General features: G+C 43.5%; 1 protein-coding gene and 1 long non-coding RNA gene across 3 annotated transcripts in view; one reads left to right on the top strand and one right to left on the bottom strand.

Annotated features, from left to right (window-relative positions):
* Positions 1 to 23,089, bottom strand: part of TARS1 (threonyl-tRNA synthetase 1) — a 197,297-nt gene that overhangs the window by 1,861 nt on the left and 172,347 nt on the right. Inside the window, exons 1-18 of one of the 2 annotated variants that reach the window (XM_080973467.1) lie at positions 22,143 to 22,343; positions 20,096 to 20,176; positions 18,735 to 18,925; positions 18,080 to 18,203; positions 16,759 to 16,880; positions 16,311 to 16,428; positions 15,396 to 15,460; positions 15,231 to 15,309; positions 14,048 to 14,194; positions 8,602 to 8,700; positions 7,176 to 7,342; positions 5,342 to 5,504; positions 5,117 to 5,254; positions 4,751 to 4,828; positions 3,196 to 3,296; positions 3,001 to 3,105; positions 1,649 to 1,721; positions 315 to 429 (exon numbers count right to left, since the gene is read on the bottom strand). In XM_080973467.1, the coding sequence (XP_080829593.1) occupies positions 315 to 429; positions 1,649 to 1,721; positions 3,001 to 3,105; positions 3,196 to 3,296; positions 4,751 to 4,828; positions 5,117 to 5,254; positions 5,342 to 5,504; positions 7,176 to 7,342; positions 8,602 to 8,700; positions 14,048 to 14,194; positions 15,231 to 15,309; positions 15,396 to 15,460; positions 16,311 to 16,428; positions 16,759 to 16,880; positions 18,080 to 18,203; positions 18,735 to 18,925; positions 20,096 to 20,176; positions 22,143 to 22,166 (1,990 nt within the window). In that variant the 5' untranslated portion in view covers positions 22,167 to 22,343. Of the gene's footprint in view, positions 1 to 314; positions 430 to 1,648; positions 1,722 to 3,000; positions 3,106 to 3,195; positions 3,297 to 4,750; positions 4,829 to 5,116; positions 5,255 to 5,341; positions 5,505 to 7,175; positions 7,343 to 8,601; positions 8,701 to 14,047; positions 14,195 to 15,230; positions 15,310 to 15,395; positions 15,461 to 16,310; positions 16,429 to 16,758; positions 16,881 to 18,079; positions 18,204 to 18,734; positions 18,926 to 20,095; positions 20,177 to 22,142; positions 22,344 to 23,089 lie in introns of those variants that run through there. The other variant, XM_080973466.1, reaches the window with a different exon arrangement.
* LOC308458802 lies at positions 3,303 to 4,620 on the top strand. Its single transcript, XR_013977679.1, has 2 exons — positions 3,303 to 3,742; positions 4,087 to 4,620. It is a non-coding gene; the product is annotated as an uncharacterized lncRNA (long non-coding RNA).

Raw genomic sequence — 23,089 nt, 5'->3', positions numbered from 1 at the left:
ACAGATGTTTCTGAGCCACTCTGCTACCAAAGAAGACTTGGGCCAATTTACTTGATTCTTAACAGGCAAGAGTGCCAAAGATTTCCCCAAGAGGTGGCTATAAATCTGACATAAATCAGAATGGAGGCAGCACTAGCCGTGGCTAACGAGGCAGCACAGGCAAGCTCCAAAGGGAATACTTCTCTTGCTGTCTACTTGCAAAGGCAGCAAACTTTACAAGCCAACAATTATATAACAACTGCCCCGTGCTAGTAACCTCTGAAGCACATTGTCCCAATGGAGTCCTACCACATACAAAAAGGTGATGTTTTTACCCAAAATGAAGTTGTACTGTGCAAGCTGAGCATTTCTTATCTTCTTGTTCAGGGTGCAACCAGCGTCCACATCAACGTCTGCCATTAAACCAACATCATGGAACTGCTGCTTCACCTTGGAGACAACAGCAAGAGAAAAGTATTTAGGTTATGGGTAGGCTAAATTTTCGGAGGTCTAGCCTTTATTTATATAAATAAAGAAGGTACTAAGTACACTGAGGCAGCTTACAACATACAAAATGTGTTTAAAAAAAAAAACCAACCCCAGTCCATAAATATCCATAAAACATAATTAAAAACACTGGAAAAATTTGAGCAGCAGCAAAAGTATATATGCCAAGTGTTCTTTCATCAGGAGAAAGCTTAAGAAGCAAGAGAGTTTACAATGCAATGTATACAAGTTAGGCACTATAAATCAGTGCATTTGGGGCACACGCACACACGCACGCACGCACGCACACAGTGGTACCTCGGTTTAAGAACAGTCCTGTTTACGAACTATTCGGTTTACGAACTCCACAAAAGTGGAAGTAGTGTCCAGGTTTGAGAACTTTACCTTGGTTTAAGAACAGACTCTGAATGGTGGAAGGGCACTGGCAGCGGGAAGCCTCATTAGGGAAAGAGCGCCTCAGTTTAAGAACGGTTTTGGTTTAAGAACAGACTTCCGGAACGGATTAAGTTCTTAAACTGAGGTACCACTGTATCTTAAAGATGGTGACAAATTTATAACAAGTGTAGAAATATTTTTAGGAACGTGAAAGTAGGGTTTGATTAGTGATCAGGCACATTTACACACACACACACACACACACACACACACAGAGGGGGGGGGGGAATCCCACACCTGCACACTGCTTCCCACAATATATACATTACATGTACATACGACAAAAGACAGGCAAGGGAGTGGCATTCCTGCATGCTGTAATGGTGATATTTATTTTTAGTTGCTGGGTCGTTAATAGCATTTCGTAAAATGCAATTGTTTTATTGGTGATTTGTTAATTATAGTATGTGATTTATGCCGTACTTGTGACGCTCTATTAAGACGTTGTTTTTTATTGTTTGTAAGCCATTTGGGGATTCATCTGAACGGAAAGCAGCATAGAAATACAACAAACCAAGTTGATCAATACCTACCATCTGCACAAAAATGAGTCCATCAGAAGAAAAAGAGTTAAGACTCCAACTGTGCATGCGCAAACCACGGATCTTAGCCAAAATGTGTAGAATTGCCTTACAAACAGCCCAGTGTGAAAACATCAAGCAATGGCAGGTGCTTTAGCTCATAGGACTTGACTGGAAATCTGGAACTAGAGAAATTAAGCCCCTACCTTTTGGGCATATTCATCAAGTGTTGGTCCAACTGGCACCACCATCACCTGCTGAGGAGATAACCAGAGCGGCCTTGTGCAAGGAGGAAACAAAAGTAGGAGGGTTAACAGAAGACATCATTATACCACTTGGAAGACAACACTGCACTCAGAACAGCAAACAATGTTATGCTTAAAGGGCTGACGGTACCAGCTAACTTGCTTCTGCAATCCTGTCGCTTAATGAGAGTTCATTGGAAAATGACCATGAAGCACTTAAATTGCATTGTTACAGGAAATGTCCTAATTCAGATCAGACCAGATCCTTGTTTCATACCCTAGTAAGCCTAAATTGAAATGGGGTTCCCAGTTTTGACATGACAAGAAATCATGATTTCAACAATCATGAAAGAAGTGCCAAAACCTATGCGGCAGGGGAAGTCTGTGGGCCAAGTACTCATTCTTGGCTTAATAAATTTAATTGTTATACTTGCATCAAGCCTTTGAGTGCAGTAAACCTGCAACGTATGAAGGGGTTACATTCTCGAGATTGCAGTTAAGCAAAAACTGTGTGCAGTCAAAGGCCATTGGGTTCCATGGCAGGTGCTATTGCCAAAGTCCTTTTTCCTGGAACGCCAGTCTTTTTTTTTAATTCCACACATGTAAAGCTGAATGCGCACAAGTTAAATGCGCATAAGTTACAGGCTTACTGTATTTCTCACAGAAATTACTTTAACAATTTTAATAACCTTTCCTAAGCTCTTTGGGGTGGCAAACTCAGCAATTCTTCTGTCGTGCCTTTTTGTTGAGACAAACTTCTTTCTTTACAGAACGCATATCCACAGACACTTTTCTCAATCCATTTCCCCAAGGACTTGCTTATTTTTCCTTTACTCTCTCTTCCACTCTTCCCATGGTGCCGACACCTAGCAGAAGCACTTGTGAGAGATATAAGCAAGGGCATATGCAATGTGGGGGCAGGGGTGCACATGCAAGCGTCCTTGCAAATGCTTCCCTTCCCAAAGTTTCCAGCTTTCAGGGGGTTCCTCACACATTCACTTGAACAGGACTAGTATCCTCCACTCCATCAGGAAACCAGGGAAGGTTGGAAACCAGGTGTGCAGCGGTGGGGGGGGGCTTGTATGTAAACCCCAGGCCTCCTGTTCGCATGCTCAGGCAAAATATTGAAAATTCTTATAGGATTTCACAGAGCCGGCCAAATGCACTACCCAATGAACATTTTAAAAAATACGATGACCAGGCAGAACAGAGCCTGGAACAAGCAGAGCTGGTTTGAACCGTGCCTGCTTCACTGGATGTGCTAAAATTGGACAAACTGGGCAAAACCAGAGAGAGAAAGATATATTCAGTACCATTTGCCTCCATAGTTTTCTGTCAGGATAGCAATCATCCTCTCCACAGATCCCAAGATAGCACGGTGGATAATCACTGGCCGTTTCTTGTCAGTGCCATCATGACTAGAAGATAAAAATTGGCTTCCGTCAAGACACAAGCCCTCATAAAACAGGAAACGCTTTGTAGTCAAAGGAAGTACACGGCACACTCACCTCACATAGGTGAGATTGAATCTTATGGGCAGCTGGAAATCCAACTGGATTGTAGCACACTGATGGTACCGGCCAATGGCGTCTTTAATCTGAATGTCAATCTTTTGGGTTATGGGAGGAGTGTGAGGAAATGAGGCAAATGTTAATTGAGTCCTTAGGTTCAGCAACACTTTAAAGCAAATCCCATTTCCTCATCCCACCTTCTTTTAACCATGGACCACTTGGAGGAAGGACCCATGGGCTCACTTTCTCCTAGTCTTTCATAAGCTCCACAGGTTTGTGCCAGGAAGAGCAGCGCGATGCTAAGGTGACCTTGCATCTGCTCTCACCCTCAGCCCCTACCCTTAGCATGGTTGCCAACTGGGGGAACAGTGAAGCATCCTAGTGGCCAAACGGGACATCGGACCGGCTGGCAACTAATGTGAGGTTAGCTTGCAAGGCCACTTTCTGTCCCCCATCACATCTTGATCCTCAACTTCGTTGATCATTTTTTAAAGTGAACACCTGGCCAATTACAAACTCTTTTTTGCTAGATAAACATACAGTGGTGCCCCGCAAGACGAATGCCTCGCAAGACGGAAAACCCGCTAGACGAAAGGGTTTTCCGTTTTTGAGTTGCTTCGCAGGACGAATTTCCCTATGGGCTTGCTTCGCAAGACGAAAATGTCTTGCGAGTCTTGAGATTTTTTTTTCGCTTCCCCCCCCCCCTTTTTCTAAGCCGCTAATAGCCTTTTAGCAGCTAAGCCGCTAAGCCTTTAATAGCCGCTAAACCGCTAATAGCGCTAATCCGCTAATCCACTAATAGGGTTGCTTCGCAAGACGAAAAAACCGCTAGACGAAGACACTCGCGGAACGGATTAATTTCGTCTTGCGAGGCACCACTGTAATTAGGCTGGGATGGCTCCCCCTGCCCCAAAGGGAAAAAGTATCTGGGCCTAGCCTTATTTCACAGCCTAGTTCACAAACTGTAATGGCTGCCTTCTGTATGGTGAAATGGATGTATACTCTCTACCCTGCAAGGAAGTTCACCAGAGTAGGAATGAAGCAGGTCCATTATATTCCAAGTAGCCTGAAAAATAATTACAGTCATACCTCGGGTTACAGACGCTTCAGGTTGCGTTTTTTCGGGTTACGGATGCGCCAAAACCCGGAAGTACCGGAACGGGTTACTTCCGGGTTTCAGCGGTAGCGCATGCGCAGAAGCGCTAAATTGCACTTTGCGCATGCGCAGAAGAACCAAATCGCAACCCGCACGTGCACAGACACGGCACTGTGGGTTGCGAACACTGCGGGTTGCAAACGTGCCTCCCTCACACATCACATTCGCAACCCAAGCGTCCACTGTATGCATCATTCTGCTTATACAGTGCAGAGAGAACTGACCCATCCTTAAGCAGCATTTAACTTGCCTGCCTCCCACAAGTATGTACAGACATGTGGGAATTAAGAACTAAATAAACTCTGGTGGACAATTTATCCACCATCGCTGCTTGTGGAATAAGTATCAAAAGTGACCAGATGCTGGGAAGGAAGGCAAGTTTTCAAATTTACTAACCTTTGGCCCATAGAATGCTCCGTCCCCAGGGTTCAGTTCCCACTTCTCACCAAATTCATTCAGGCTATTTTCAAGTTGCTAACGGAAGAGGATATACAGGTTAGTGGCTTTGCATTGCATAATTCATTTTATATTCTCTCTTCCTCACAGCACGGTTTGAACGTAAATAGGCATGGAGCATTTGCTACCTTAGTCCACCACACACACACACACACACACACACACACACACACACCGGCCAGGAAATTAAAACATAAATTCCATTAACACCAGAAGCCTATCGAGTTATCTAGAATACCTCTTAGTTCTTGCAGTCACTTAAATAGGCTTAAAAAAACAGCTCCTGGTCAAGGAGGTATCGGCTACCTTTTCAGCTTGATTCCACACTTCAACGTCTCCAAGGTATTTTTCAGGGCGGGTGGAGAGATTGAGTTTGAAGGAGAAGCCGAACACGTCATATACGGCACGCAAGAACTCCAGACAGCTCTTTATCTCCCCTTCAATCTGCACACGGAACAAAAAGAGATGCAGTCAAAGTCCCGGCGTTTTCATGAGGCCATTTCCCGCCCACAACTGCGTGTCATATTGTACCTGCTCCATGGCACAGAATATGTGAGCGTCGTCCTGCTGGAAGCGCCTCACTCTGGTGAGGCCTGTCAGAGTCCCTGACAGCTCGTTGCGGTGGAGAACGCCAAAGTCAGCCAGTCGCAGTGGCAGCTCCCTCCAGGATCTGGGCCGGTGATCAAACATGAGGCTGGAGGAAACAGGACACGTGTTGGAAAGCAGCTCTGATAAGAGAATGCCTTTCAAAGGCTGCCTTGAACAACAGAGGCCGAGCTCCTCAGATGCTGCAGATTTAGTTTACATTCTAATGACTCTGCTGACTGCAAACGGAATCCCAAATGATTGACTGGCACAGCGCACTGACCGGATAAAAAGGTAAAGGACCATTAGGTCCAGTCGTGACCGACTCTGGGGTTGCGGCGCTCATCTCGCTTTATTGGCTGAGGGAGCCGGCGTACAGCTTCTGGGTCATGTGGCCAGCATGACTAAGCCGCTTCTGGCAAACCAGAGCAGTGCACGGAAACACCGTTTACCTTCCCACCGGAGTGGTACCTATTTATCTACTTACACTTTGACGTGCTTTCGAACTGCTAGGTTGGCAGGAGCAGGGACCGAACAACAGGAGCTCACCCTGTTGTGGGGATTCAAACCGCCGACCTTCTGGTTTAACCCACAGCACCACCCGCGTCCCTAACTGACCGGATAGTTAAAGGCAAAATACAATCACCGATTGATTACTCTGAAACCTTTTGAAACACAAGTCACAATTGGTCCTTTTTAGCTCAAGGGGATTCAAATGGAAAAGAGGTAGAATGCAAAGGAACAGGGCAAAGGGGCTTACGAGGGGGAAAGCAGGAGTCAGACCCATAGTCTCTGGCATAAGCCTGAGGCACAGAGATTATTATGGAGAAGCAACAGCACTTCCAAGGAAGGTTCAGGTAGGAATCTAGGTAAGGGAAGTTGAAGGAGCAAAATGGTGGTAACAGTAGCAGTGATTACAGCAAAATGATCCGTGTCCTTTTTTTGGCTCTTTGCCATATGAAGACACAGAATCTTTTCCTCTACAGCCCAAGGTCACATAGCATAAATAGCACATTTAACTGTGCAAGGATCAGGGTGGATTTGATTTAAATCAAATCAATTTAAATCACTAGTCAGTAAGACTTGATTTTCAATCATTTTCTACAGAAAGACTCATTCTTGCTGGTAGCGTCTTAATACTTACAACCAGAGGAAGGTTTCATTTTTTGAATAATATATTTTCAGAGTAGTTTTTACAGTTATATCAAAAATTACTGATTTGGTGATACTATTAGAAATACATGGACAGATAATTGTGAAATTATTGTGAGGTTTAATAAGTTAACTGTTTATATTTGGACAACTTTTCTGCTGTACATTATACAAAGGAAAAAAATAATCATTTCCTTAATAAGAATTTATTTAACTAAAACAATAACATTATAGCATATGTATCCATGTCTGTTAAATGATGTGGTTAAACAATTATTATTTTTTAAAAACAAACAAACCTTATACTGAGTTTTAGCAAACATGAAAAACTTAAAACAAATCCTTATTTCCTGATAAATAGCCTTTGGACTATAATGTAACTTTAATAGAAAACTATCTTTAGAAAGATTTTTTCCTCCAAAAGCATTTTATTTTAAAAATCCAATATAAATTTTTAAAAATCTGATTTAAATTTTTTTTTTAATCTGATTTTTTTTTTTTTTAAATCGTTGATTTTTATCCACCCTTGCAAGGGTGGTTCGACAGCGGCCAAGCAGCACACAAGAGTTTACTAGGAAGGGGAAAGAAAGTGAAGTAATCTCAAAGCAGTCCCCGACTAAGCAAGTACCAATGTCCGGGGCAGTTCATCGGCTTCAGAGCAAAGATCTCTTTTTCCACCTCAAAGGAAAACATGTTGTCACTGTAATGCTGCCAGTGCCCTGAAGTCACCCAGAGCTTGCTGTTGTAGACGTTTGGTGTCACAACTTCCTGGAATCCTCGCTTTCGGTATTCACTCTGGAAAAAAGAAGAGAGTTAAAAATCAGAAACACCTAAGAGGAGGCAGACTGAGAAAGTCTGGTCGATGATTCAAACGCCTACAGAGATGTTAAATCTATGTCAAAATTGAGCAAAGCACTCTTCATGGCTGATCAACAAACTAGGCCTATTAGCCTGCTCCCCCCCAACTTCAATAATAATAATAATAATAATGGGGTATAGGGGCTAGAGAAAAAGTGTGTTCCACAAAGAAAGAGGACATCACAGTTGCGATGTGCCTTTTAATGCCAGAGGGTCAGCACAACACACATCTATGACTAAAAAGGTAAAGGTAAAGGACCCCTGACAGTAAAGTCCAGTCGCGAACGACTCTGGGGTTGCGGTGCTCATCTTGCTTTACTGGCCGAGGGAGCCAACGTTTGTCCGCAGACAGTTTATCCGGGTCATATGGCCAGCATGACTAAACTGCTTCTGGCAAAACCAGAGCAGCGCATGGAAACGCCGTTTACCTTCCCACCGGAGCGGTACCTATCTATCTACTTGCACTGGTGTGCTTTCAAACTGCTAGGTTGGCAGGAGCTGGGACTGAGAAACTGGAGCTCACCCCGTCACGGGGATTCGAACCACCAACCTTCTGATCGGCAAGCCCAAGAGGCTCAGTGGTTTAGACCACAGCGCCACCTGCGTCCCTACATCTATGACTACGTGACACCAAATCTGAAACAAACATTATAGACCTTGCCAAGGACTGTAACTCATAGCCACCCCTTCTTTTAATGATCAGATCAATGAAATCATGAACTGATAGTCTAGTTGTCATACGGGCCCCAAAATCAATAGAAATCCATTAAAGCTATGAGTGACTTGTACAGTTAATAATTTGTGAGTAATTCAAGAGGCTGATCGGCTGTACTCTGTTTCTGTTGTTATAATTGGCTTTAATACAGGCTTTCACAACTTGTGACCACAAAGCCAAATGCTGCTGCCAGCTACAAAGTGACCCTGCTAAAGCGTGATAAACCTGGGTTGTTGTTGGTTTTTTGTGAAGGCAGCACAAGGGTTAACTTACCGAGCTACTGCCATGTGACTGTACATGTCTAGCAGAAACATGTCTTATATGTACATGTCTTATATGAAACAGACTGCACATAGGAGCTTTGAAAGCAGTCAATGCAATCTTCTCCTTTGTGTTGCCTCTGTGCAAACGCAAGTCGCTGTTCCAAGAGATCACATGCGGCTGCTGGCAAAGATGAACTGGACATGTGTCTCAAACTTACCCTAATAAATGCTATCAGCGTATTATAGATGTATGCTCCTTTTGGTAAGAAAAAACAGCTCCCAGGACTGAGTTCATGGAAGAAAAACAGTTCTTGATCCTGGGGAGAGAAACCAAAAAGCAGTTTGCACCTGTGCTAAAGTTGTGGCGGAGGTTCTTAGGCAACATGGAAATGAACCATCACTTTATAACATCACACAAAAGGAGCCAGGCCTTCAAAACATACATAGCTTCTCTAAGAAAACGTGAACATTATCCAGAAGAGGCGGGAAATAAGTAGGAAGACTCCACCACAGCGTGAAGAAAAAGAAAAGGAACATTCAGAGAAACTATGACGAATGGAAAAAAAGTTTAACGGTTTGGTGGCATTTGCCATTGGATACTTAATTTTTCACCCCATGTTCCATTTGCCTCCACCAGGTTTTAGAGGCGAGTCTTTCACGAGGGAAGGCAGTGAGCTGGCCTTAGTGGAAGGCAGCCAGCTCTCTGTGTGCTAAGAAGGGGGCTCCCCTTTCACAAGGCACAGCAAGGCAGCCAAGCTCAGAAAAGCGAAATGCAGGAAGAGAATGGGCTGTCAAAGCAGGGATAGTGGACTCTGCTTCATCAGAGTAGTCGGCCAAGAATGAAATCCTTCTCTTTCTCCATGGTCACTTTGCTGCATTCATGGAGGGAGCAGAACAAAGCGGGGAAGTGAAGTGAGTCGATGCGGGACTGTGGCATAGGGAGAGTGCCATGGGCCCAATTCAAAGGCTTGGGAAGCCACAGCCCAGAAGTCCCCCATCCCTGCAATACAGGCAGCAACCATTTCATGTGGGGGTTCAATGTGCAGCCCCTCTGCACATCGCACCGTGTGCAAAAGCGTGTTCTGTCTCTTTCCATCTCCTGTTCTACCTCTTCGGGGTCCAAAAGGGCCCACACATCAATTGGACATGCCTAAAATGGTTACCATCTGTACAGTAAACAAACGCTAAAAGTTAATGCATGCCTACATCTAAATATTCAGCATCTTAAGTAATAAATACATACTTTAAAAATATTTTGAAATAATGCCTACAGAATTAAATAGACCATTTATTTTATTACATCGAAAACATTAAGGAGCAATTTTACTCTCCTCATATGACCAGCTCAAATCCATGCTACCGATGTTAATCTTGAGGAGATTTCACCCCTCCCATACCCAAGAATCTCCTGATGATCTCCTGATGGTCTCTGCTGACTCTCCAGAGAGAAGGAGGCGTGTCCTGCCTATCTACTTATTCTGCCCAGCAACATATCTGTGTGTGTGTGTGAGAGAGAGTCAGTCAGTCAGTGTATCGGAGAGAGTGAGAGTGTTGGAGATCCTAGAGATAAGATTGCTGTTAGAGCAGCTGCAGACTCTCAGTGTAGCATTGATTTATGCTTAGAATATTCAGCTCTGTATATAGTTTTGTATCATAGTTGTAGTTATAGAATAAAAGGAAGATATTCTACAGAGCTGCTCTCCGAGTGGTTTATACTCTGCAAGACGCTGCAAAACTCTGCTGCACAACGACTGTATTATTGAGACAGTGAATCCGGTGCTCTCAGCTCTGAGCTGTGAGTCCACAGCACTGTGACCGTTTCCTGTGAGAAGGAGGTCTCTGGCGGTGCTACCCAGCTCGCCTAGCCCAGTCGGGGTTGAGGTGCAAGAGTCCAGTTGGTGCACTGGCTCTAGGGCGATGCTGACATCGGTTATGGGCCCAGTCGTTGTTCCAGTCGTCTGACCTGGCGTTGTTCCAGTCGTCCCAGGCGTCCCAGTCGCCAGAGGTTTCTGTTGCTGATTGCCGGACGGTGGAACGGACGCTGCATGCTGGACTGATTTGCGGTGCCCAGAAGCAGAGCTGTTTTGGAGCAGAGTGTTCAAGCTGCCGCTGTTGCTCTTGCTGCTGCTTGATTTATGGAGGTATGTTGCTGACTGCCAAAGGAAGAAGATAGCATCCCTGTTTGCCTGTTAATTGCGCTCTGAGTGGGAGAGAGAGTGGCTGAAGGAGTCAAGGCTTTATCTGTGTTGCACAAGGGAAGTGTCTTGCTCTAAGTAATAGCAGACATGGCCTGTGCACATTCTGGCCAGATGGCTCTGTCCTTTCCTCTCCTCATGCCTGAAACCTATGCAGTTTGGCAAGTAAAGATGAAAGCGCTTTTACAGAGGGAAAAGCTATTTCACACGATAGAAGATGACCCTCCAGATAAGGATGATGATGATTGGGCTGAGTGGCATGCTGCAGATATGAAAGCCCGAGGGACAATTATTTTGAGTGTTTCAGACCACTTGCTGGTGAACTTAGAGGGTCAAGAGACTGCACAAGCTGTTTGGCATAAGTTGAGAGATATGCATCTGAGGCAGAATGCTGGTTCCAGTGTGATTTTCTTTAAGAAGCTGTGCAGGCTGCAGTTGGAGAAAGGTGGTGATTTGCCTAGCCATCTATCTCAATTAAAGCGTCTCAGACAGGACCTTGTTCAGCGAGACCTGGCTATTTCAGAGGCTGTGTTTGCAATGTTAATGATTAATAGCCTGGATGAGTCTTATGATGGAGTAGCTGCCCAGATTTCCACAATGCCTTCTGACCGGCTAACAGAAGATTATGTGTCTAGCGTGCTCTTGAATGAGTGGGATCGCAGACAGGCTGTTAAAGAAAGCCGGGACTGTGCTGTTAAAAATGTGCTTGAAAATGTGCCTGAGTCTTCAGCAGGGGAAAGTGAAAGTGAAACTGCTGCTGTTAAAGCTTTGAAACTGAAGCGGTGCTTTTCGTGTGGAGCACAAGGCCATTTGAGTTTCCAGTGCAAGAAGTCTTCAAAGAAGAAGGGAAACTTCAGAGGCAGAGGGGGAGGAGGAAGAAATCCCCAAGCACCTGCTACTTCAAAGGCTTTGATCTCTCGCTGTTCCAGTCAACGTGGGCGGAGTTTCTTCGTGGTCGACTCTGGCTGTTCAAACCACGTGGCCAAAGACAAGAATCTCTTTGTTCAGCTTGAGAAGCAAGAGAAAGCAATTCATCAAGCAGATGGGACAGTTATCTCGAGTGTGGCTCAGGGAACTGTGTTCTTAAAGAGCCTGAATGCAACTATTAAGAATGTCCTGTATGCGCCTGATATTCAGGACAATTTGTTGAGTGTTTCCCAGCTTGATCGTCAAGGGTTTAAGGTGGTGTTTGCTAAATCTCGCTGAGAAATTCTTAGAGATGGCAAGCTCATTCTGTATGCAAAATGTGTAAATGGATTGTACCAATTGCCTTTTGTTTCAGGTACAGGCACTGCAGAAGCTACTGAGAAAAAGTGTTGCAATTTAACTGTAGATAAGAATGAGAAGTTGCATGACCAATGTATTCATTATTACCATCGCGTTTATGGTCATTTGAATTTCCAGGCTGTGGCAAAAATGCCTGATATGGTTCAGGGTATGAAGTTGAAAGAATGTCCCTACCACATGAAATGTGTTTCTTGTGCAGAGAGTAAGGCAAGGCAAGCTCCCAAAGGTACAGAGTCTGGGAGAGAGGCCAAGAAACCATATGAAGTAATTCATGCAGACTTAGTGGGGCCTCTAGTGCTCTCTAGAGGCAATTCAAGGTTTTTCATGGTTCTGATAGACTCCTATTCAAAATATGTTTGGGTCTATATGCTGCAGAAAAAGGCTGAAGCCTTTACCAAGTTTCGCCAGTTTTGTAAATGGCTCAGAAATGTACATAATGAGAATGTACGTTTTCTTTTCACAGACAAGGGTGGAGAGTTTTGTTCAGAAGAGTTTGAGAGTTTTCTTTCTGAACAGGGCATTGAGCATAGGACAGCCACGCCCAGATCACCCTGGCAGAATGGTTTATGTGAGAGAGTAAACCAGACTCTGCAGCAAGGAATCAGAACGCTGTTACATGATTCAGGGCTGCCCAATCCTTTTTGGGCTGAAGCTCTTTCGTTTTTCTGTCATGTGTATAACAGGAGATACCAGTCTAGTGTAAATTGCACCCCATATGAGATGCTTCACGGAAGAAAGCCATGTGTAAAGCATTTTAAAATTTTTGGTTCGGAGGTTTGGGTGCACACCTCGCAGGGTGACAAACTGAGCAAGCGTGGAGAACATGGTGTTTTCCTAGGATATGAGAAAGGGTCTTATCGTGTTCTGATCACAGACACGAAAACCATAAGGCTGACCAGGAGTATTGATGATAATCCACAATGGGACAGAGTTGGCGTTTTTCAGTATCATCCCATTTGTGATGATGGTGCAAAAGGGGCAAAGAAAGGTAAGAGGGAGGCAAGTGTTGTTGGTGATGATAATCCTGATGCCAATGTAGTTCCAGATGATGGCACAGATTATCAGAGCCCAAAAGCCTCAGGTGAGTCTGACGCTGACTCAGACTTAGCAGCTTCATATACTTTAGCTCCCCATTCTCCCAAAGAGGAGGAAGCACCAGAACAAGAGGATCAAAGAGTTCTGCGCAGATCCGAGAGAACAACCAAGGGTGTACCACCGAAAAGGTTTTCTGAAGAGTTTGCAAAGACTGCGGTCACGAGCAACTCTGGTGGAGTTTTCAAACCTAGCATGAAGTGTGCTGAGAGTAGTAGCACAAAACGCTTTATTTATTTCCTTACCTGATATTTAAAGGAAAGCGTGTATTTGAGTTCTGAAAATGGTTTGTTCAAATCTGCCTAATTAGAAATGTCAATTTGTATCTGAGAGGAAGAAATGTGTGTGAAGATTTTTCCAGAAGCTGCTTATTCATTTGTATTGTAAAAGTGTTATATGCCGGGAAAAGAGATACCTGCAAATATGTTAACCAAGGTTGTAAGCAGAGAACAACTTTTGGAGTGTATGTGTAAATTGCAGTTATGTTAAAGATTCTTGAAATGGTCGGATGAAATGGGGGAGGATGAGGAGATTTCACCCCTCCCATACCCAAGAATCTCCTGATGATCTCCTGATGGTCTCTGCTGACTCTCCAGAGAGAAGGAGGCGTGTCCTGCCTATCTACTTATTCTGCCCAGCAACATATCTGTGTGTGTGTGTGTGAGAGAGAGAGTCAGTCAGTCAGTGTATCGGAGAGAGTGAGAGTGTTGGAGATCCTAGAGATAAGATTGCTGTTAGAGCAGCTGCAGACTCTCAGTGTAGCATTGATTTATGCTTAGAATATTCAGCTCTGTATATAGTTTTGTATCATAGTTGTAGTTATAGAATAAAAGGAAGATATTCTACAGAGCTGCTCTCCGAGTGGTTTATACTCTGCAAGACTCTGCAAAACTCTGCTGCACAACGACTGTATTATTGAGACAGTGAATCCGGTGCTCTCAGCTCTGAGCTGTGAGTCCACAGCACTGTGACCGTTTCCTGTGAGAAGGAGGTCTCTGGCGGTGCTACCCAGCTCGCCTAGCCCAGTCGGGGTTGAGGTGCAAGAGTCCAGTTGGTGCACTGGCTCTAGGGCGATGCTGACAAATCTTACCCGCCCAATTTTTCTGTGGTCTCTGTTTTTCGCCTCCTCTTGGAACTTCTCCCATTCTTTCAGCATTTTTGGGTCTGGGAATGAAATTCCATAAATTCTCTGCAGGCTTTCCATATCAGACTTCCCTTCCCAATATGTAGAAGAATTCTGGAATCACAGAAACAGTTTAATACCACAAAGCGATGTTGCAGAGCTTATTAACAGCAACTCTAAACTTTACTCAGGAAGGCTTCACTATGTGTAAGATCTGTGTTTTGAAGCTGCATACTTCTTACATTCTCAGATACTTTAAAGTTTCTTGTGCTTGAGAAAACCAGTGGGAGGGGAAGATGAGGATACAGTGGTACCTCGCAAGACGAATGCCTCGCAAGACGAAAAACGCGCAAGACGAAAGAGTTTTTCGTTTTTTGAGTTGCTTCGCAAGATGAATTTCCCTATGGGCTTGCTTCGCAAGACGAAAAACAAAAATGTCTTGCAAGTTTGTTTCCTTTTTCTTAAAACCGTTAATACCCTATGGGAAACCGTGCTTCGCAAGACGAAAAAACTGGCAGAACGAATTAATTTCGTCTTGCGAGGCACCACTGTATTAAAAAGTAATGTAAACAAATAGCTGCATATTCTAAAGCTGCATCCCCCAAAAAGCAGCCCCATCATTTGACAACTGTGGCCACAATACACAAAGACAAGAGAATGGACAAAAACCAAAGCAGCATAATCTCACTGAAGTCAGTGGGACTTACAAAGCCTTTACTGCCACATGAAATATATGCTAACTTAAATGGGGCCAAAGTATTTTCTTTCAGTCCATTGAGTTCAATAGCTAGCATGAGAATACGGTACCTTTTAAAAAAACCTCTTTAACTTAATAGTATCTAATTTATTTACTTCATAGAATTTATACACTGCTTGAAAAAACCTCAATTTACAAAAACAATTCAGGTAAGTTAAACTGGTATATAGGTTTCTTGTCTTCCTATCTGCAGTGCAGTATAGGAGAATGGGCATGAATTGTAGAGCTCTACATTGGCTAAAAACCACTCTAATGAATTAATTCTTCATTAATGAAACTGATTTTTGATCTGATTTTAAAACCTCAGCACACTCCCAGAAAATCCTACCACTGAGGATTAGCCCTGAGATTTCTACACTCTTACTTTAATTGCACTATAGTTTAATTTCTTACCTTATGTATTTTTAATGCCTTTATTTTACCAGTATGCCTGACATGAGGTCCTCTGCAGAGATCGATCAAAGGGCCACACCTAAAACCACACAAGGATAACAATCAGACTCCCGAATAGTTACACTATAGGAGCTCTCGGTTTGGCTGATTTTTGTATTCTTTTACCTGTATACAGTAGTAGTTGGAGTGTTGACTTTTTCATTCAAGATCCGACACTTGAACTTATTGTACTTTGAGAAAAACAGAAGAGTGGGAGTTAATTCTATGCCACTGTTAAGATCCAAACTGCATCTTTACATATGCCTGTAATATATTGCCGAATCATACAAAAGGGAACTATAAAAACAAAAAGTCATTCTACAGACACTAAGAATTTTATTTCTCTGTCTCATGAAGTCAAACAATCTTAAAAGATGTCTCAAGGAAAATATGGGTTGCTCTACAACTGCATCATCCAATATTCAGCAAATCTTCAGCCTTAGTTGAAATCTCCATTCTGTCTGACCTTAACAGAAATGGAAGCCAGGACTCTGCAGAACCTCACGAGCCAATAGTTGCACATAATTCCCAGCCTAGTGATTGCAAGATTCGTAATACAATGAGCCAAAAAACTGTTCTTTACCTGTATGTTCATACCATAGGACTTACACAAACCAATACTGGATTGTGAGATTAGTAAACTAGTGAGAAGCAGAGAAGTTCAAGGGAGAATGATTAGGATTCTGAGATTTCTGTAACATATTTCCATCTTAAATCTTTGTCATAATCTAGTAAATACAGTATATGTTTCAAAGCATTATGCCAACTGAACCATTCAATACTGCAATAAGCAGTTGATTTGAAAAGAGTACCCACAGCACAGTGGAAGGGGGTGTATTTGGCAATAGCTTAGTGAAAAAAAGAATCTTCTACCTAAGATTGCTGAAATGGAATCTGCCATCCATCAAGACCATAAGACATGGGTAAACTAATAATCTGCATTCAAATAACCAGATAAAAAATTGCAAAAGAACACACAGCTAACACTGTTGTAGACGTGATAGTTACAGACGACATGAACCATATGCTCTGAAATCTTACCTTAAACATTTCAAGCAAGGTTTCCTTCTTAATTTCCAGTCGCTCAAAGGGTTGCTTCTCTTTCATAATTTTCTTGCATAATGCCTCTAGACCAGGAAAGTCATTGCTAGAGACACCCCTAGAGTGGACAATTATTATTATTTTTTAATAAAGATGTGCAGGTTGTTTTCTTGAGCTCTATCTCTCTCTTACATTCCCACGTGTTCCATCACAAAAACACAATTTGCCATATCAAGAAGGCTGGCCTCTAGGCAAACAGGAACCAGAGAGTCAGAGAATGTACACTACCAGTCATTCCGACATCATCATGAAGGAAAACAGCAAACAATTTAAATTCACAGACTTATTCAATCCATGTTCCAGGGGGATTTGTGTTTTCTTTCATCTAGGCTAGGCTACAATATAGAACAATCCAGATACTTTCACTTTAACAAGAGCAAAAACTTACCCATCTTCAAGGAACATGTCGTAATAAAACCCATTCTCTATCGGCGGGCCATAACACAAGCAGCCACCATATACTTTTTCCATGGCTTCACCCATTATATGGGCACTTGAGTGCCAATACACCTAGCAAGAGGGGAAGAAAGAGAGGGAGCTCAGACTCCTGGGCTGCCATCATCTAACATCTTCCTTTTCCACAGTAGTTCAAGAGTTATAATATAACATTTAAATCTTCCGCTCCCCTTTTTGCATTAAAGGACCCCTGACCATCAGGTCCTGTCGTGACCAACTCTGGGGTTGCGGCGCTCATCTCACTTTACTGGCCAAGGGAGCCGGCGTACAACTTCCGGGTCATGTGGCCAGCATGACTAAGCCGCTTCTGGCGAACCGGAGCAGCGCACAGAAACGCCGTTTATCTTCCCGCCGGAGCGGTACCTATTTAGCTACTTGCACTTTGATGTGCTTTCAAACTGCTAGGTTGGCAGCAATGGGAGCTCACCCTGTTGCGGGGATTCGAACTGCCGACCTTCTGATCGGCTAGTCCTAGGCTCTGTTGTTTAACCCACAGTGCCACCTGCATCCCTCCCTTTTTGTATTACTTGGCATAATTAATTCTTCCAAAAACACTAAACTCTGTGCTAATCTCTATCTTAATAAGGAGTGATTTCCCAGTTTTAAAAAATGCTTGAAGATTATTGAAAGAAACATCCAACGCTAGTCATATTGAATAGATTCATTAAACTCAAGTGATGTAAATTTTAGTCCATTGATTTCAATACATCTGCTCTGAGTTATCACCCCAATTTCATTCATTTTATATCCCATCTTTTCTCCAAAGAGCTCAAGGTGGAACTCTTTGTTCTCCACTTCCTCATTTAATCACTACAACAACCTTGTAAGGTAGGTTAGGCTCAGAGACAGTAAGTGGCCCAAAGTCACCCAGCAAGCTTCATGGCTGAGTGGGGACTGCTCTCCTCGGTCAAAGTCCAACACTAGCCACTAGACCATACGTTTCAACATAATTAGGACAATTGTCCCACTCTGGAGAGTCCCTTTACACATGCCCTCAAACAAAACCTACTTTTCAGAACAATGAAAATGGTTTTAAAGCTCAGAGGAACTGAACAGCAGGTGATGACAGGGCGCCAGACATTGCTGCTCAGTGAAAGATTTAGAAAACTATATGCTGAGTGCAGAATGCTCATCAGTTGAAACATCAATTGCCTGAGATGTTGAAGAAATTGTTCCTAAAAATTAAACCCAGCCCAGGTATTCTCATTTAAAGCCTTCCTTCCTTAATGAGCAGTTTATAAATAGTAGATTACCGCTTTTGCTTCATCATCATCAAACTTTAGCAGTTCCAAGCAGCAGTCTGCCTCCAAAGGACGATCTAGATCCCAAACCATTTTGTTCACTCGAGCAATAACCGTGTTGTCGGCCAAACCTTGACTAAAAAGGCAAAATAGTTATAATAAGCTGTTTGTATACAACAAGAAACAACAGATATACTTCAATAGCACATGAGTTACAACTGATCACTTCTCCAAATGTGCACTCCCATAAGCAATGAACCAACTTCCTAATCCTACCAGGGCTATTCAAAGATTATTTTTCAAGATATAAAAACCTGCTATCAGAGTCTGTGTGTTTAGTGGATCAAGCTCTTTTGCTCAAGAGAAGATTTTTGTAAGGTATAGAATTTCCTGAGTTTCATTCAAAATTATTATCCAGCGACTAACAGTTAGCTACATGAAGTAGCATAGAACTACTGCCAACGTGTGTGTGTGTAATCACTTTAATATACCTCAATGAAGCAAGCATCTTCACAATAAGCTTATTCCTATAATAAATCGCTTTTGAAAATATTGAATACAATTTTAGAGAAAGAAAGAAGAATAAAAGCAGAGGAGAGGGTGGTTAGCACACTATTAAGGATTAAATACCCAAATAAGAAATGCTGCACTCCAAGAGGAAGCTCACCTGATTCCACAGGCAATTTGGTATGGCGTTGTCTTCCAGGATTCAGCATCAACTTGCTTGCCGTCAGGTAAGGTAACTTTAATGGGCCGGCTTTCTTTAGCAGCTCGTTCTGCCATAAGCGCGTCATGTTCTGCTTTCAGTTTATGATACATTTCTAGTCGCGGGTTGATGTAGTCAGGCAACTGACTCAGCTGCATGCAAAAAGGAAAGGTGGAGAAAAAGGAGTTTTGTGGAAACCAGTCTTATTAACTACAGTGGACCCTCGGGTTACACGACCTTCAGGTAACGTAATCTTTGGGTTGCGAATGCAGCAAACCCGAAAGTGGGTTTGCCGCTCACGCAAGCTCAGAAACAGTCCTCTGGTTATGAAATCTTTGGGATATGGCTGGGCCTCCAGAACAGATCCTGTTCATAACTGGAGGTACCACTGTACTTCAGAGTTCATCTAAAATATTTAATGTACTTCAAAAGTAGCCATGCCATTAATAAAGCAGTTGCACAAAACCTTAGTAAGCATACTTTTATTCAGAGTCTCAGAAACCATTCAGAAGTCAACATATCATTTTACTATAGCTTGTTATAACAAAATGGAATCTGCATATTGAATAGCAGTATACATCTGAGTACCAAATATTTGGGGTGGGGGTTAAAAAGCAAAAACTCTTGCCTCCATGCTCTGCTTGAATGCATCCCAGAGGCCTAAGTCCAGCCACTGTTACAAACAAAGTTATGGACTGGGGAGACATTTGGGTCTGATCCACCCAGGCTGTTTTTATGCTCCTACCCAACCATCCCAAATATAACCATAGCTGGCCAGATCACACACCCCTTCAGGCCCCTGGGCAACCTCCAGCACATCTCAACTAAGCCCCATAATGCTTCTATGTTACAGGGAGATGTTTGTATGTATACCTGGATCCATATGTAGATAAGACTTTTAGAGGTTGCGCCATAAAGACCAAATTATCTACAGGTGCCTTCTTGGAGCACCCTGCCTATAGTACAGAGAGAGGTCTGTTATCAGAAAAGGTTGGTTGACAGAAGGGGCAAGAGAGCCGGAGGGTGTACCTTGCTTTTGCATCCCTCCGAACTCAAACTGTGAGAAAACCCTGGGAAAAAAAGTTTTAAGGGCACACCTATTCAGAAATAAATTGCATGGAAAAATCAGGGCAACCTACTTCCCAAGTAAATATGCTCCAGGTCAGGGTGTAAATAGTTTAAGTACAGAGGTGGGATGTTGCTGGGCTCTCATCAGCCCCAGGAACCACAGTCAACGGTCAGGAATAATGGGAGCTGTAGTCAAACAACATCTAGAGGACCACCAGTTGCCCATCGTTGTGAAACATGAAGTAGAGGCTTACCTCCAAGCACCCACCATCGCTAGTTCCCTCCTTCTTGTTCTTCTTTCCTGGTTCTTTCTTCTTCTCTCCCCCAGCAATGATCTAGAAGAATAAAAGAAAACCACCAAGGCACTTGTTTCAAAAAGTGTCATCATTAATCCTGCTACAAAAATCATTATTCTGTTTAGAAACAGCAGAGGAATTTCTGTAACTTTAGTGTGAATACACTCAGGATAATTAAACATTTTAGCTGCACCGGAATCTCAAATCCATTTCTGTTAGTAACAACCCTCTTATTAAGCTAAAAGAAAGTAAGATTAATAATAATAATAAACAAACCAACTCCTACTTTGGGTGAGTCAAAATGCTTAGCTACGCAGTTGTCAAGATGGGAGGCTCCCTTTGGCATTGCATTCCTTGGCCTGCAAGCTTCTTTTTGAAGAAAAGGGCAGAAACACAGCCGTTCTTTCCTCAGAAAGCACAGGCGATGCCAATGCACAAACTGTTACCCAGGGACCTTGCATTGCCAAACCTGAAAGTGTTGAGGACTACTCACTTGGTGATCCAATTCTGCCAAGTTAAAAGCAGGAATCCCAAAACAATTTGTGCCTGTAGCCCATTGGCACTCCTCGCTGGCGCACAAACAGGGAACGAGCCCTTCCTTGTCTCTAAAAGTTGACAACCACTGTCAATGAGTGAATGTACTGAGGGGGCTTTCAACACATGCCTGTTGTACTTCAATCCATTTTTATTTCTCTTTCATACTCACAATTTGGAGCTGCAGATGGATTAATCCAAAGCTGCCGCCATGGTGAAGTGTTCTGTATTCACACTTCCTAATAAACTTGGGCAGCAGGAGACCATCTAGGCTGGCATTCTATGCCCAGGAGCAGCCAAGCAACCCAGAAATATCAAGATGGAGGCAGACTTATCCTCAAGCATCTGGTGATCAGATGAGCATATTGCCTTTGTACATCAAGATGCAGCCTGTGGCTGTTTTTTGACTGATTTATCAGATCCCCAGATTGCTCTGTAGGAGAGATCTCAGGACAGTTCACAAAACTAAAGTAAAACAAGAAAACTGGACACCACAAAAATCAGGACAGTGGCAAGGATTTTAAAAAGAAACAGTCCAGTTTGTTTGAAATTAATGAAAAGCACTTCCTCTCTTTTTTCTTATTTTAAAAATAGGTATTTAAAGGTCCATAGCAGAGGAAGGGCACCTGCTGTGCCTGAACAATGTCCCTGGTTCAATTCCCAGAATTTCCAAGCAGAGCTAGGAATTCCCCTCATTTGAAACTCAGAATTGCTGCCAGCCTGTGTCAACAGTACTAAGCTAGATGAACCAATGGCCTGACTCTGTATGAGGCAACTTTTTTTGTTCCTAGATCCCACTTGCTTTACAGGAAGGGCTGCCCTACCTTGGAGAGGAAACGAAACAGCAACTACCATTCTTTATTGAATGACCCCCATCTATACACAACACTCCGAGCTCCTTGGAGGAATACCAAGCAGGTTTTGTTTTTTAATAGAGAAAATAATTAAAAGACAAGCACCCAGCTTTATTCGGGAAAAAGGGTGGCGTGGCAGTAGCTGTGACTATTGGCCTTCGAACTACAACATCCTCGCTGACATTTGCATGGCAGCTTCCCGAGAGTCCACGTAACACTATACTGCCCACGTGTATGACGCTTCACACATTACAGGCGGGTGTCAGGTGGTCCCTGCGAGGAAAGGCCTTGTATTCCAGCAAAGGGAGGGTGCGAGGTTACCAGGGGGGAAAACAACTATTTCATTTTTACGTTTTGGGGGGGGGGTCAATTATAATATGAAAGGAGGCGACACGCCAAAGATTTCACAGCCAAGGGCGCTGCGTAAAAGTGGCCGTGCGCGCAAGCAGCGTCCTCACGTTACAAACCCAGCCGGGACTCCTCGGAGGAGCTTCTTTGAACGCGAGAGAAAAAGAGCCCAAGGCGAGGCCTCCTTTTAAGTCTGGAGGCACCGAGGGCGGGTGCTGCCTCCAGCCAGCCTCGCCATGGAGGCTGGGCGCAAACTGGAGCCCCCTTACCTGTTCATCTGCCGCCGTCTCCATCTTCCTTCCTTCCTTGCACAGGCTGAGCCGGTTCTTCCCTCCGCGGCGGCGAGGAGCCCAATGGCAGCGGCAGCCAGCGAACTCAACCGGGCTGGCTTCAGTCGCGCAGGCCCCGGCAGCTGATGCAACGCGCCGCAAAACGTGCTTCCCAGGCCCGCCCAGGCCGGGGCGCGGGGCGGAGCGCGAAGGATGGCGATCCCCGGGAACGAAAGCGGAAGCTGCTCGCTCGGAGAGGCGAGAGAGCGGGGACGCGGCTTGGCCGTGATCCCATAAATCGGGGGTCAGGTGGAGTCAGTGCCGGTGCCAGGCTGTTCTTTGCGCCCCAGACAAAGAATGCATCCTCCCTCCCCTCCCCAAAATTGCTAACTTCAATTTTAAAAACAAAACAGGTGTGTGTTAGGAAAAAAATCAAAAGCACTTGAAACTGCTAAATTTGTTTTCTAAATTAAATGCATTTTCACTTTTTAGGTATATGTTACATAGATTTCCAACCAACTGTACGGTCTTTTTCATACATACGGATACGGTATGCATTACTTCAAAAATGATAAAACTTCAGAATATAAAATAAAAATGAAATATCAGATTTATAAAGATAATCTGTATAAAAACTAATCTGTATAAAAACATGCCCTTTCAAAGGTCAGTACTGCACCCCTCTGAAGTCTGTCACATTGGTCCAATGATAGCACAGTCCCTGCATAGAGTGGCCGGTTCCTAATGTGCTCCACTTTTTGCCTTGTATTATATCTGATCTGAAAGTCGCTGGCAAGTCAAAATTTGTGTCTGAATGATTAGCAGATAGCTGTAATTTTTTTAAAAAAAAATAATAATATTTAAATCAAGCACAGCAAAAACCTGTGGTTCTCTGAATGCTATTGGACTGCAGCTGCCATGAGCCCCAGCCAGTATTTCTTTAATAT

The sequence above is a fragment of the Podarcis pityusensis genome (assembly GCF_964106645.2).
Source record: "Podarcis pityusensis genome assembly, chromosome: 11".
NCBI lineage: Eukaryota > Metazoa > Chordata > Lepidosauria > Squamata > Lacertidae > Podarcis > Podarcis pityusensis.
The sequence above is the reverse complement of the archived record's forward strand: the minus strand, read 5'-3'. Positions and strand labels throughout refer to the sequence as shown.